Source organism: Melospiza georgiana, chromosome 9, assembly GCF_028018845.1.
Source record: "Melospiza georgiana isolate bMelGeo1 chromosome 9, bMelGeo1.pri, whole genome shotgun sequence".
Taxonomy (NCBI): domain Eukaryota; kingdom Metazoa; phylum Chordata; class Aves; order Passeriformes; family Passerellidae; genus Melospiza; species Melospiza georgiana.
In genome coordinates this window covers 10,134,450-10,147,749 of record NC_080438.1, presented here as the reverse complement: position 1 = coordinate 10,147,749, position 13,300 = coordinate 10,134,450, and the positions used below count along the sequence as shown (strand labels likewise).

At 37.3% G+C, this 13,300-nt stretch overlaps 1 protein-coding gene across 4 annotated transcripts in view; it reads right to left on the bottom strand.

Moving 5' to 3' along the window:
• The window catches only part of NEK7 (NIMA related kinase 7), a 62,159-nt gene that overhangs the window by 32,917 nt on the left and 15,942 nt on the right, over positions 1-13,300 (bottom strand). For all 4 annotated transcript variants that reach the window (XR_009114827.1, XM_058030364.1, XM_058030366.1 and 1 more), the window contains exons 4-5: positions 3,862-3,924; positions 3,186-3,296 (exon numbers count right to left, since the gene is read on the bottom strand). Coding sequence is in view for 3 of the 4 variants with exons in the window: in XM_058030364.1 (XP_057886347.1) it covers positions 3,186-3,296; positions 3,862-3,924 (174 nt within the window). In the remaining variant the exon portion in view is untranslated. The remainder of the gene's footprint in view (positions 1-3,185; positions 3,297-3,861; positions 3,925-13,300) is intronic.

Genomic DNA, 13,300 nt, shown 5'->3' with positions numbered 1-13,300 from the left:
CATATTCAGTTTAAAGTCTGCAATTTTTTTCAGTGCACTAAGATTATTTGCCAGAAGAAACTAAAACCTAAAAATAACTGCAGAAATTAAATAGACTTTGAAGTTTAGTGCTGAGTTAAAAAACCCCCAAGATTTTAGTGCCTTGATAACATCCCTTCTTGCAAGCCTAGTAATTTTATATTTAACCTTAAATACTATGCTAATTATTCTGCACAACAATTCAAGTTCTCTTGTTCCAACATCTCCAGGACTTTGTGAACCAGCTCTTTTTACTGAATTATCATGCATTTTCTTCATTCAATTAGTAGATTCTTCTTTATCTGTGGCAATTTCTTTATCCAATATATCAACTGCTGCTTGAAAGCAAGAAAACAAGCTAAAAAACCCACAGAAAATTTTCACTTTGTCACTGTTTGTGGCAGAGGAGAACTAAGACTAACGAGAAAAGGGACCAAGCCTCAATCTTGCCTTACAACATATTATTGTATTGCAGAAGGAGGTTGTATTATGAGGTAACAGCAGTTCTCATGAACTACCCTGAACCTTGGCAGCCATGCACTATCACATGTTCTGCAGTGGAGACCACAGACAAACAACAGACCATGAACAACCAGGACTTAGATTGCTGGATACTATTACCTCCAAGATATCACAAGTAAATCATTATTGGCTATTGTGCTAATTCACTGGCAGAAGAATCAAGAGTTTTTCCTTCTTTCACCATGCCCATAGAGGGGTTACACACTGCTGAGGCACTGCAGTGCAAAACTAACAGAGAGTCAAATACAAACATTTCTCCTCACTCATGTTTCCCTCTCAGTTTTACTGATATGCCAATATGCCACTTACAAGAACTCTAACAGGCCATTAAAAGCTGTACAGTAAGAAATTCTCAATTTTGAACTCTCCAGCTTTTGAGAATGGAGGCTATATTGAAACATCTCCCTGTGACAGAGACAATTAAAAAAATAATGAAGGTAAAGTGGATTAAATCTGTGTATGTACATACATAAACACAGCAGCAGAGAGAACATGAAATACCTCTGCTTTCATTATGTGATATGTAAATGCCAATGCACAGCTGCTTTTTTTTGGACATACAGCAGATTCTATGAATTCTATTAGAATACATCTGAATACACCAAGTGATTTTGCTCAGTTGCCTACTCAATGGGGACAAAGAGAGCATTATCTGCAGGTGACAAGAGGGACAGTATGAAAGCTGGGGCAGTAGGGATGTCGTTCATTAAGGGAAGAACTGAAGAATTCATTAAGGTGCACTGTGAGGCAGGCAGCCTTGTAAGTATTCTCTGATGTGCCAATAATGTCATAACAAATACCTAAGTAAACTAATTAAGTAGTTTTCCCTCACATTAACATTGGTTTTTGTGTCATTCAAGCTGTGGTCATTTACAACTTCAGAAACATCCTTGATCCCCTCTACAAATCACACAAGCCTGGTACCCAAACATTGTTCTGAGGGTGTCTCCACATTCCCCAACAACTTAGAGCAACATTCTAGCAAGAACACTGGAAACCAAAGCAGTTTATTTGTCTTGATAATACAACATAGTTATTTACCTTAAGAGTGTGACAGGCAGCCACTCTTCTACGAAGATTCTATACTACTATGTATCATTCATTTTCCAGGCAATTTTTAAAATACATTTTTAAGACTGGTGAGCCCCACATTTAAACTCATATTGTCAAAGTAATCTACCAAATCATTTCCTCCACCAGCAGCATGAAGACAGTGCATTGTGACACCTCATACATATTTAATAATAGCCTGATAGGCTGTCATTAACATCAAACAGCAATCTACGTTTGCTACATTAAACATGATCCCTGTGTTAAGAGGACAATCACAAAGTGCCTCCAAGATCGAGCCTGTAAGAAATACCCACCGACTTGAACAAGGTGTAATGAGGCCAACTGCACTGAAAAAGCCACACACTGGATTTAAAATTAAATAATAAAAAAAGCAAGGGAAAAAAGAAAAAGCTTCAGTGGGTCATAAGACCAGACATGCCATAAGGCAATCTGTCACAGAGTACTCATATTAGTAACTGTTGTGTCAAAACTGAACATTCAAAAGAAAAGACAAACCTTCCTTTATGTTTTATGAAATGTAAGCCCACAGAATTAATAATTCATGAGATGAAGAAAAATATCACATTTGGCTATAAATATTAACAGACGCTGTCAACCTGCTTAGAACTAAATTTTGACTGTCCTACCTCACAATTATCAATTTAGAAAGGAATATTCTTCAAAAGCTAAAAAAAAAAAAACCAGCATGAAAGTCATTACTGAAGAAATTAACATTCTCTATTCATGTAGGTCCCAAGCAAAACAGCCCAACTGTGTTCTGTGCCTGGTGCTGCTGAGTGAACACTAATTGACTGGCATTGTTTGTGCCCAGAGTGGTGTTGTGTTGTGTTGACAGCAATAATGCTGGTGTGCACACAAGGAAAAATGCTAAAAGGGACATACTAGACCCAAGACACAGTGGAAAAAGGAAAGGGAACAAGAGGAAGTGGTTGTCAAATGACCAACATTAAAAAAGGCAGTTAAAACTTCATAGAAGTTTCAGAATACAGAATTTTATACAATGGGTCTTGGATAAATTTTACTGATTAGCTAAATAGGCATTTAAATATTACAAAAAAACCCAAAAACAATTAACCCATAATGCACAACCACATATCAGTAAACTCACTTCATGTGATCTCAAAGAAATATGAAATATATTTTTAACAGTTCAAGGTCTAGAAGACACTTCTGCTGTATGACCACAGTTCTCTGCTTTCACTTCTTTTATTGAGAATAGAATATTGGAACACAAAGCAATTGTGCCAATATATCCAGAATGCCATTAAAATGGTTTGTTCTAAACGGTGGCAATGCTTTTCCTTACAGCTTTTTTTTCTTCTCCCCAGCACTAATATAACTTAGTCTACTTATGGCCCCATCTGCACTTACATCCTGAGCAAAGTGTTAAAAATACTTACATAAGCCTCAATATTGGCATACACTAAAAAAACAAAAGATCAGATTAAACACCTTACTTTTCTCAGATCCTGACATTTTTATTGCATTTCACCCAGTGATGATCACGCAGAATGAAAAGCCAAAGCTGAACATTACAAGCTCTTTATTTTTTTAAAAAAGGTAATCCCTACCTTTATCATTCTAGAGAGATCTCCAGCATCTGCTAATTCCAACACTATGTTCAGTTCATTGTCTTCAATGAATGAGGCATAATATTTAATTACATTTGGATGATTCAGTTGCTAAGAAAGCAAAATAGTAATTCACATTTTAGTGTAGAGCACGCCACATGTTTTAAGACTAACATAAGAAACATTCTTATTTAGGCAAACAAAACAACCCCTAAAATCTATTTCACTATGATACAAATTAGAAAAGTATATGCTGATAAGAAGCATTTACAAATACTCTGCAAGAACAGGATGGCATTTTAGGATCTACACGGTGACTGACACTGCAGTTTTAGAGGACTTTTGCTTCAATGTATATATCCAATAGAATGCTAAACTTATCTGGAACAGTGAAGTTGATTTCTGAAGTAGATAGCAAAATCAATTTTTGAAGTCAGGATTTTACTGTACAAAGGACAGTATTTTAGTTTTGGCAGAAACTTTTACTAGAAGTGTTACTCATTACAGATTTACTTCTCAATATTAACTTCTAAAATAATAAAGATCACAAAATTCTACAAAGTGAGGCATTTAAAAAACTCTACACAAAAAAACAGTGGACACCTCAATTATGTCTATGAAAAACATACCACATTTTTTGATGACAGATACATATTTTCTAAACAAAATCTTTTACCTTAAGAAGATCTATTTCTTTGATGCAGTCAGCACGGGCTTTGGCATCCATTAAATCAAATATCTGTGCACAAGAGATAAAATATTGTTATTAAGTGATAAAAATACAGGAAATTGAGTAATCATTACCATTATTTCATAGCATCCATAAAACAATCTGAATTATGCATTTCATGGCAAGATGTAATATCACAGTAAGAAGTATTTCTAATGCTCTGATGCACTGATTTAGTGCTGTGGCCATTCTTTTAGCCCACTCACAGGAAACAAGTCCATTTGAAGTACCAGCTTTCCAATTACTTAATTGCCACCTCTGAATATCTGTTCCAACACACAGCAATAATTCAGCAACCTTATAAATGCTTCAAATCTCAGGCTCCTATCCCATTCTGCCACACTTTTTTCACAAACTGGTTCCTTAGTACTGAGCATATCTTTTTACACCTTAGTCTTGTTACAGGCTTCCACTTCAATTCTAAAAAAATGCATATTATTTTACTCTCAGGATCAGAACTGCATTGTCACCTCCAACTCCTTCTCTCTCATTTCCTTCCCTTCAGGCTGCAAAGAAGTGACTTGGGTTATGCTATCTGTACTAGAGCCCTTTATTCTAAGCCCTTATCTGTCACCTTGATTTTTATAGGCTTTTATACTTAGACATCTCTGCTCTTCATTTTTCCCCCCACCTCATAACCTACTCCAAATTATTTTACAATGTGTCTCATTTTTGCATTCTCCAGTTAGCCTGAAGAATTAGAATTATTCTTCACTAATTTCACTTTTTGTTTGGCACTTTTTTCTGCCATTAGAGTCCTTGTCCAAATTCTACACATCTATATTTAATGTAATGTCTGTTTTCACTCTCTTTCACCACCTCTGGGTTTTCACTTCACTAATGTGCACCTCCATACACTGACTACTTCCCTTTAAAATTACTAAAATGCTACTTCCTCTAAGAATCCTTCCTCTCTCATTTGTGATTACCTTCTGAATTTAACAAAACAAAAAATCATCTCCAACTTCTTTGTGGTCTGCACATTATATTTGAACTATCCAGAGGAATCAGACACCCTCACCTTTATTCATGACCACAACACTTCCAAAATTACCATTTCAATTAGAACTTCTCATGCATATCATGCTTCTAGATAGGTAGTCACCAAGAAAAGATGCTTTATGTCCTGTGAAGATCACAGGTATCAACTCCAAAAGCTCAACAGCTGACAACTTCTATTTAGTATCTTGCCACTAACGCCAGAAACCAAAATATGGATTAACAGCAGTGTCAGTACTGAAAGTCTGCAAAGAGGTCATCTCAAACTGACTGCTCACACCAACCACACCTTCCTTCCCTCTCCCCAGAGAAGTTCAGACACATCAGGGAGTCTGCACATGATTTGCTGAACCTCACCTTCATTTTCTACACCACTCTGCACAGTGAGTTAGTCATTCCTTTAATTAACTGAAAGGAGAAGTCTGGAAACCTCATGTATGGAGCACAGACCTCACAGAGCACACATATGCCCTTGACTAACCACTACTTCTCTTCACACATCTCATCTTCTGTCCTCAGAGCTGGCATCAGAAATAAGAGCCTGTAGTGGATACCAGACTCACTTTTTGAAGAGGCAAAAGAAAAATTAATTTAAAAAAATATTAAAAAAATCAAATACCAGACTTGCAGATAGTAAGAAAAGGGGTAGAAGAGAAGAAAGAAGAAAACAATAAAATAAAACTACTGAACAAGAAAGAAAGGGAATAAGCCACTACACAATTAGTTGTATACTAATGCCAGGATGATGGGAAATAAACAGAGTTAAAAGCAGTTATTCAAGCAGGAGACTGGGGGGACCTAACAAACACAGCAAGTTAAAGCACAAGAAAGGAAAGCTAACACTAAGAAATAAAGCAATTTCAGATGTAGTAGAAGAAAAGAGTACTATATGTGAAATTACAGGTACAAGCATCAAAAGATCAGTAACACTGATGAAAACAGAAAAGAGCTTCTGAATTCAAGCTGGAAACTTAGTGAAGGAGATGAAATAGCCTGTATCTGTTATAGATCTGCACTTTGAATGAAAAAGCCTTGCTCTTTAATAATTCTAACAACACATTAAAGTGCTAGGGTTTGGTACAGTCATGAGGGAGTCTAATGATTTTCCTGGGAAACATTTTAGAAAATCCTAAATATTACAGGTAGCACATTAACTGAGGAAATACTGAGAAGGCATGAAATCAAGTATTTTTCCTTATAACCTGAGAGACCAGAAAACAGAAAAATTTATACAGCATCTCCCAAAAACAACTAATGAAACTGTACCAGGAAGCAAGGGAAATAAGGGAACAGGTACAAGGGAGCATTTGAGGCTTCATTTTTGTAGACTTCTAGACAACAGTGAGGTAAGATCATTCTTTGTAAGTGATGGAGAGATTCAACTCTAAACACCCTGGAAAACCTTATCAAAACCGGGGACAGAATTCCAGAGTAAAAACTGTATGCAAACTATCTCCTTGTAAGATTTGGAAAACGACCAGAAACAAAGTTTCAAGATTCAAACCGAATGAGCTTCATTGTGTGACAAAACAGGGCAGCTTGCACCTGTTACTGGGTGTTCCAATATGCCAAGAGGCACAATAATGTATCTATTCCAGGAACAACTCCCTACACACCTAAACAAACAGGTTTTCCAAGAAAAGCTTTTTTTCAAGCTAAGCCTCTGCTAGGGACATAAATCAGTACATCTCATACAGCAATAACAAAACAACAAAAATAAAACCCTAGACCCAGGCCTGTGAAAAGCAGAATCAAGGCACAGGAAAGAAAGACGAAATTTTGTTTGTGTGTTCTGGTAGTATTCCCAGTACTTCTAATTTGTTATTAAACAGCATGGAATAGACTAGACCAAGCAGCTGCTCTCCCTAAAGGACAGACTTAAGTTTTATAAACGTGACTCCCTTTACTTGTGCTGCACTTCATAGGCATCTTTGCAAATTTGTCACAGCTTCAGCTAAACTGAGTATTTCAGAAATTACCTAAATTAAATACAGCAAGGCAGCAAAAATAAGTCTTATCTGATCTGTACAACCACAAATACAGACAATCTTAAGATTTACTGTTTAGCATTCTTGTGGTTCTCAGATTTTGATCCAGATCTAACCTCAAAAGACTATAAATAGCATTTCCCAGAAATCTAGAACTTTAGTTCCACAGACATTAACTTCCTCCACCAAGATATTTTAAAAATAAACAACTTAAAAAAAGGTGAAAATGTCATTCAATCCATGGCCTCTGCAAAACCTCTGAATCACACCAGATGCAAAAAGCTTTCAGAGATTTCCTCTCTAAATAGATCATCTTTTATTTTGCCGAACCGCTGCAGTTCAGACCGGAGGATGCCAGTGTAACAAGCCATGTCAGCTCACACAAGGAGGTTGCTGTAAACACAAGGAAAAAACCTCCGTGTTCCTCACCAGCAGATGACTCAACACTGAAGAACGCCTCACCCTGAGAAATGGAAGTGGCAATGAAGGACTTGAAGAACACCCTTCCAAGTGCATGGCAGCACTGCACAGGGCACCTGGCAGCACTGAGAGCTGCTCAGCAGGAGAAGCTGCCCTTTGCCTGTGATGTGCTGCACACTGGCCATCACTGGTGGAGGGATGGCAGTACTTCCATCACAACTGGAACAGCTAACAGCTTTGCAGGCAGATTAATTCCACCTTCAGCTCCATGACTCAGCAAGCCCAGCTGAAAGGTCAGCCTATGCTCAGCATCAGTGCTGCACAGATCTCTCTCACACACACACACGACTTTCACTGCAGACAGTACCCTCATGGCTATCAGCAGGCCACAGGTCTCATCCACCCCAGACACACACAGCCCAAGGACTTGTAACCTTTTGTCCAGCCTTCCCTGGGACTGCACTAATTTTCTGAGCTTGGTTTTAGCTGTAGCAGCATGTGTCCTGCAGCTGAGTGACTTAACTGCAACTAAGTCATTGCAGTCATATGACTTGTGTCTAACCCAGTTTTGGATTCAGCTCGGCTCAGTGCAACTGCACGGTCTGGAGGAAATTCCAGCAGATATAACCAAAGTCTAAAACAACTTTGGATTTTTGGATAGGCTTGAACAATAAGCTTTTGGATCAACACAAGCTGACTGCTTGAAATCACCCAGTAAAGTCTCCTACAAAGACACTACCAGCATCCTCCTCCCAGCAGAGCTCAGATCACTGATGATGCTCCACACATTGATTACTGGAAACCAGCAGGAATTAGACAACCAGTGTTATCATCACTGTAACTGGCTAGTAATAAAAACTGCTGTATTTAGATTAGACTGCTAGGGTATTCATCAGACTAATAATAATTCCAATTCTTGACTCCATTTATGAAGTCAGGATCACAGGGTAATTCAGTTTGGAGGTAAGCTCCTCCAGTCAGCACCAATTCCACTCAGTACAAACTGCACAGTGTAATTTATTCTTATTTAAACTTTTAAGTCTTTCCCCCCAATTTCTATTTTCAAGGACTATAATAAGATCAACATTTCTAAAAATGAATTAGGATTGTTTAAAAAAAACTAATAAGCAGCAAACAATAGAGTAAATATTTTTATGATGTGACAGTTTATATAAAGAGTGTAATCAAAAAGTCTAATCATGGTAAGCTTTTTACTTTAGCTAGCAATTACTGGAAACTCCTTAAAACAATTAGGCAAATACAGCTGAAGAGATCTAAAGGAGCATCTTACAAGCCCTTAGCAGTTTTTTCCCCACTTAGTAAGCAACACTGAGTGAAATAATCCTTTTTAGTTCTCAGTTCTTCATCTCATCCTGCAATCATCTGTGTACAAAGGGAGAGAAGGACAAAGATAGATTGATAGTTATCACACTTCTGTGTGCTATGCAACTAAGGGATCTCTGGTGACTTTGCACTCAATCTCTTGTCTAGTACCTTCATGTGAGCATAGACTATAGCCTTTTCTTTTAGCATTCCAGAAATGTCAGTTGTAAGTAGTCAAGAGATACTGGTATTTTTAGAATACTTTCTAAGCTGTTATAAGCTTCAGAGCGGGAACTGTTCCTATGCAGATGTGTAAACTAAACAAAGGAGTTGCAATACTTGAGTTTGACTTCCTGAGTGAAGTTCTTATATACACATCCCCAGAAAGCTACAGGCATAGCAAAAAGGTTTAGAAGCACGTGGAACCACCTGATGGAGAACATCAAGGCCGAGCTTCTAAGTCCAGACTGTGTCTGATCGATAACCAGCTACCACCCAAATCCATTATCTGAAATGAAGAGCCAAGTTGGGAATCTAGCTGTCTCCACTTGCTCTGGACCATCACTTTTCCAGATTTTCCTTTTCAGCATTGAAACGGATAAATTTAAAGATCATAAACCTACATCTGTTCTGTTCAAAATTCTGTATACAGCAAAACCAGCAAAAAAGCATTTCCAAACCACATCACAAGCATGACTGCTGTAACATAAACCTCCAGAGAAGCAAGCAAAATAAAGACCCAAATGCACAGAAATATTAAGAGATACAATACTGAACAGCAAAAAGCATTAGAGTATTTTGCCACCACAGCACTGCTGTGCTGAGACAATAGTGCTCCATAAAGTGTGAAATTACAAGTGCTTTTCTAAGATTAATTAACTATAATTCAGGCCTGAAGTAGCAATCCACTGACAATGTACAATGAATAATGAATGTACGTCCTAGATAAAAGGATTCATTGTCTGAATCTCTAACATGGGGCCTCCAATTCTGTAATGAAAGAAAAAGAAAGATGGAACAATGTAAGGCAGAAATGCAATTAATCTGAAATTTTGTTGAAATATGCAGCTTTACATACTTGAAATTTTCAGTAGCTATGGTTTCCTTAAAAAATAGCTCCTAAAGTGAACTCATCCAGCCTTACAGTCACTGACTTAGATATTTACCACTCTTTTGCCATTTAAAGATATTTGTGACCATTAATTGCTTACTCTGCCCTTGGACTGGTCCTTGCTCAGAACACTGCCCTGTACCCCAGGTGTTCTGCTGCAGGGGTTACCCAGAGCTGCAGGAGCTAAGGCTCTGCTGCTTCCTCAGGCATCATCTGCAGCATAGTTTGGGCTGAGATTTAGCACCTGTTAAGAAACTTACCTTAAAACTTTTCAGTTTATACTGCTACAGTCATAGCTTACTCGGGGCTGACCTTTTCCGATGTTTCTTTAACTCAAAATATAGCTCAGACATTTGTAAAAGTTCAGAAGTGAAGATATGATTTTATTTCTGTTTTTATTTAGGTAGTATTTTAACAGCATCTCAAAAACACAGTTCCATGCTGGAAAAAGAGAAAACCTAATCATTACCTTCCTAATTACAAAAACACAAATCAAACATGGGAGGATGAAGCACAAAGAGTACAACAGGAAGGAAAGATCCAATATGCCATTTTGTGAATTCTGCTGGTTAAGTTACTATTAAAAAACCTGAAACAGTTCTCACTGTGCTACATAGCCCAATAAAAACCAAATCAAGAATACTACTTCTTTCTGTCATCCGGACTCAGCAGCAACTACAAATTCAGCAAGAGTGGTTTCTGTCACCATCTGCTTGTCCTTTCTCCCACAGCATCTTACTGCTACTTGCTTCTGCTCACATTTTATTCCACAAACATACATTTTGTACACATTAATATAACATTTATCAATATTGTACATATTTCAGCCAAATAAAATTTTATTAGTGAAAAATAAACATTCTTGTTGGAAAGCTTCATAAGAACCCAAAACTGGCAATCCTTTTGGAACAAATAAAGACTGAAATCCTGCAACTCCACGAGAGGATAACTGAAGGATTCTAAGCCAAATAAGCCCTTGACAGCAGAGACACACATGGGGTACCATTACCAAATACACATAAAGGAAACAGGAACACAACTAACCCAGCCAGGAAAACAAAATGGGGAGGGGATGGCACAGCCATGACTTGCAAGATTGGAGAGGAAGGAGGGCATATAAGATGTGAGAAAACGTGAGATGAGAATGGGCAGATAGTGGAAAAGTAGAAGTTCACATCTCAGTTATGTCACTTAACACATTGTAGAGCATTTAGAGACACTGTCTTGGAGTAGAGAGTGAAATCCATGCACAGGTGTAAAACAGAGAATAAAGCCCCTCTCTCTCTGAAAGAAGCATTTTTTTTCTCCTGTTTTGTCCATGATGAGCTTCCATTAAAAAGACATCAGAAAAAAAGAGTGTTTTAATTTCAATAAAATCAAACATGACTGAAATCAAAAGGAAGAAGCACTATCACAGAGCAGACCCATTCTTCAGCTCCTCTGAAAAGTAATTACCTCTCAATAAAAGACATATATGAAAGTAAATTTTATCGTGAAATCAAGTATTGTGATTATGTTTACCAAAAATATTTCTAGGCAATCTTAGGTCACAAGAGCACAGTAACAATTTGATGGTCTTCTGTCCAAAAAGAACAGCTTTAGATATCAACTAAGCCAGCTGGAATGGCTGTGCCAAACACCCTGTGCTGCCATCTGAGCTGTCATTATGTGCTTAAGAACTTTCTCCCCTTCCAGGTTAAGCAAGTCTCACTTTCCATTCAGACAGTAGTGTCCTACATACATCAAGCTTCCACAAGGAAAATGACTTTACACAGAACACAGTCCCTCCTCATGTGCCCTAGGTAATAACTGGAAAACCAACAGCCTATGTTGGACACTTAAAGACAATTGGAACCCTGTCACAATAAAGTCATTTGGGAAAGGCACAATTTTTTAAAACTATTTCCTACCAACAACCAAGTATATTCTTAGAAAATTAATAAAGGATTAAATCAAAATTAAGTAAGAAAGCTTTTCTGCTGTAGAAACCACCACTGGCATAAGGACAGTATGATGCCATCTTCAGGCATCCAAAAAATCTTGTGTCAAATGGGGAAGTCTGCTGTGAGAATATAGCTACACATACTGACTTCTGAAATGCTGTTAGGAGTACACATGCTAAAATGCCTCTATTCTTAATGCAAGCACTGTTATAAAAATTTCATGGTTGGACTTTTATGACTTTCTTCAAGTACCCAGGCATTCCACATCCACCTTAATTGACATGCATTTCAAGTCACATTTGACCTTTTTGGTTTCTCACATGCTGAAAATGAAGGAAGAATTAGCCTAATGTTTTAAGACTGTTGATCAAAGTTCTTAGAATGTATTTCAGCTTTTGAAGTATATATCTGGCAGTTTTCCCAGAAGGGGGAACCAAGTCTCCTTTTTTATGACTGCCAGGACTAGCCCTGCCTCCTGGTGCTGCAGCACACAGGAAATCACAGAAAGTGAACAGCAAGTCAAGATATGACAGAGAAATTTACAGTGTATGCATTTAACTCAGCAAAACCAAAACTATTAAAATGCAGAAACTCTAGAAAACAATCTACATAATATTAGACATATTGTCTTGCAGTCTATAAAGGTAAAAACACCCTTTCAGATCTGATGGCAGTACTTCTTCAAGTATTATACTAAACTTATATCAAGATCAAAAGTGAAATGCCAATTTAAGTTTTGATTTCAAAATTAAACATGCCAGAGAACTTTCATAGTACATCCAGAGGGTAATGGTCTTAAAACTAACATCCCTGAGTAGCTCCAAACAAAAATAGAGACTGGAAATGAGACTGGAGAGAGGCATAGCTTGAGCTGTCTTTTGCCTGTGTGACATTAGAAATGTTTCAGTCTGAAAAGCTGTTTCCATTTAAACTGCTGCTTTTGATTTAAACATTTTAAAATTGCTAATTGCTAAGACAAAGTATCTGAACAAATAATTAGTCCATTTCTTATGTTAAAATTTACAGGGGTTGGGCTTAATGTTTCTTGGCTACAGTAACTTAATTAGCCTGCTGCTCTTCCATCTTCTCTAACAACTGCTGTTTCACTACTGGCTAAACCAAGAACTTTGGAAACACTCAGGCTCCTCAAGAAATATTTTTGACCAATACAATTCACTTAGATCCACACTGCACTTGCACTACACAGTGCACTTGCACTACAATCCACAGTGCACTTGCATTTAATTACCATGTAGGGTCCCACACAGATGTATTATTCATGAAGATGATCATATGAACAGAGCTGTATCCCAAAATCTAAAGGAAACTCTGAGCAACAGATTCAAGCACAATTTTGGTTTGTATTTGTCTCAGGTAGTTTTCAGTCTCTTGAAACAGTAACTCCCCTCATTTTCACTATTACAATTTTCATTACATACAGACCTTATTTGATTTATGCACTTTTGAAGCATGGCTACTTGACTGAAAGGTTACAGATGTTTATTCAATAAAAAATGTATGGATTTGAATAAAATATTTTCACATTAGACACCACTAAATATTCATATTATTTCTAGAGTCCAAGCTTTGGTTAGGAAATA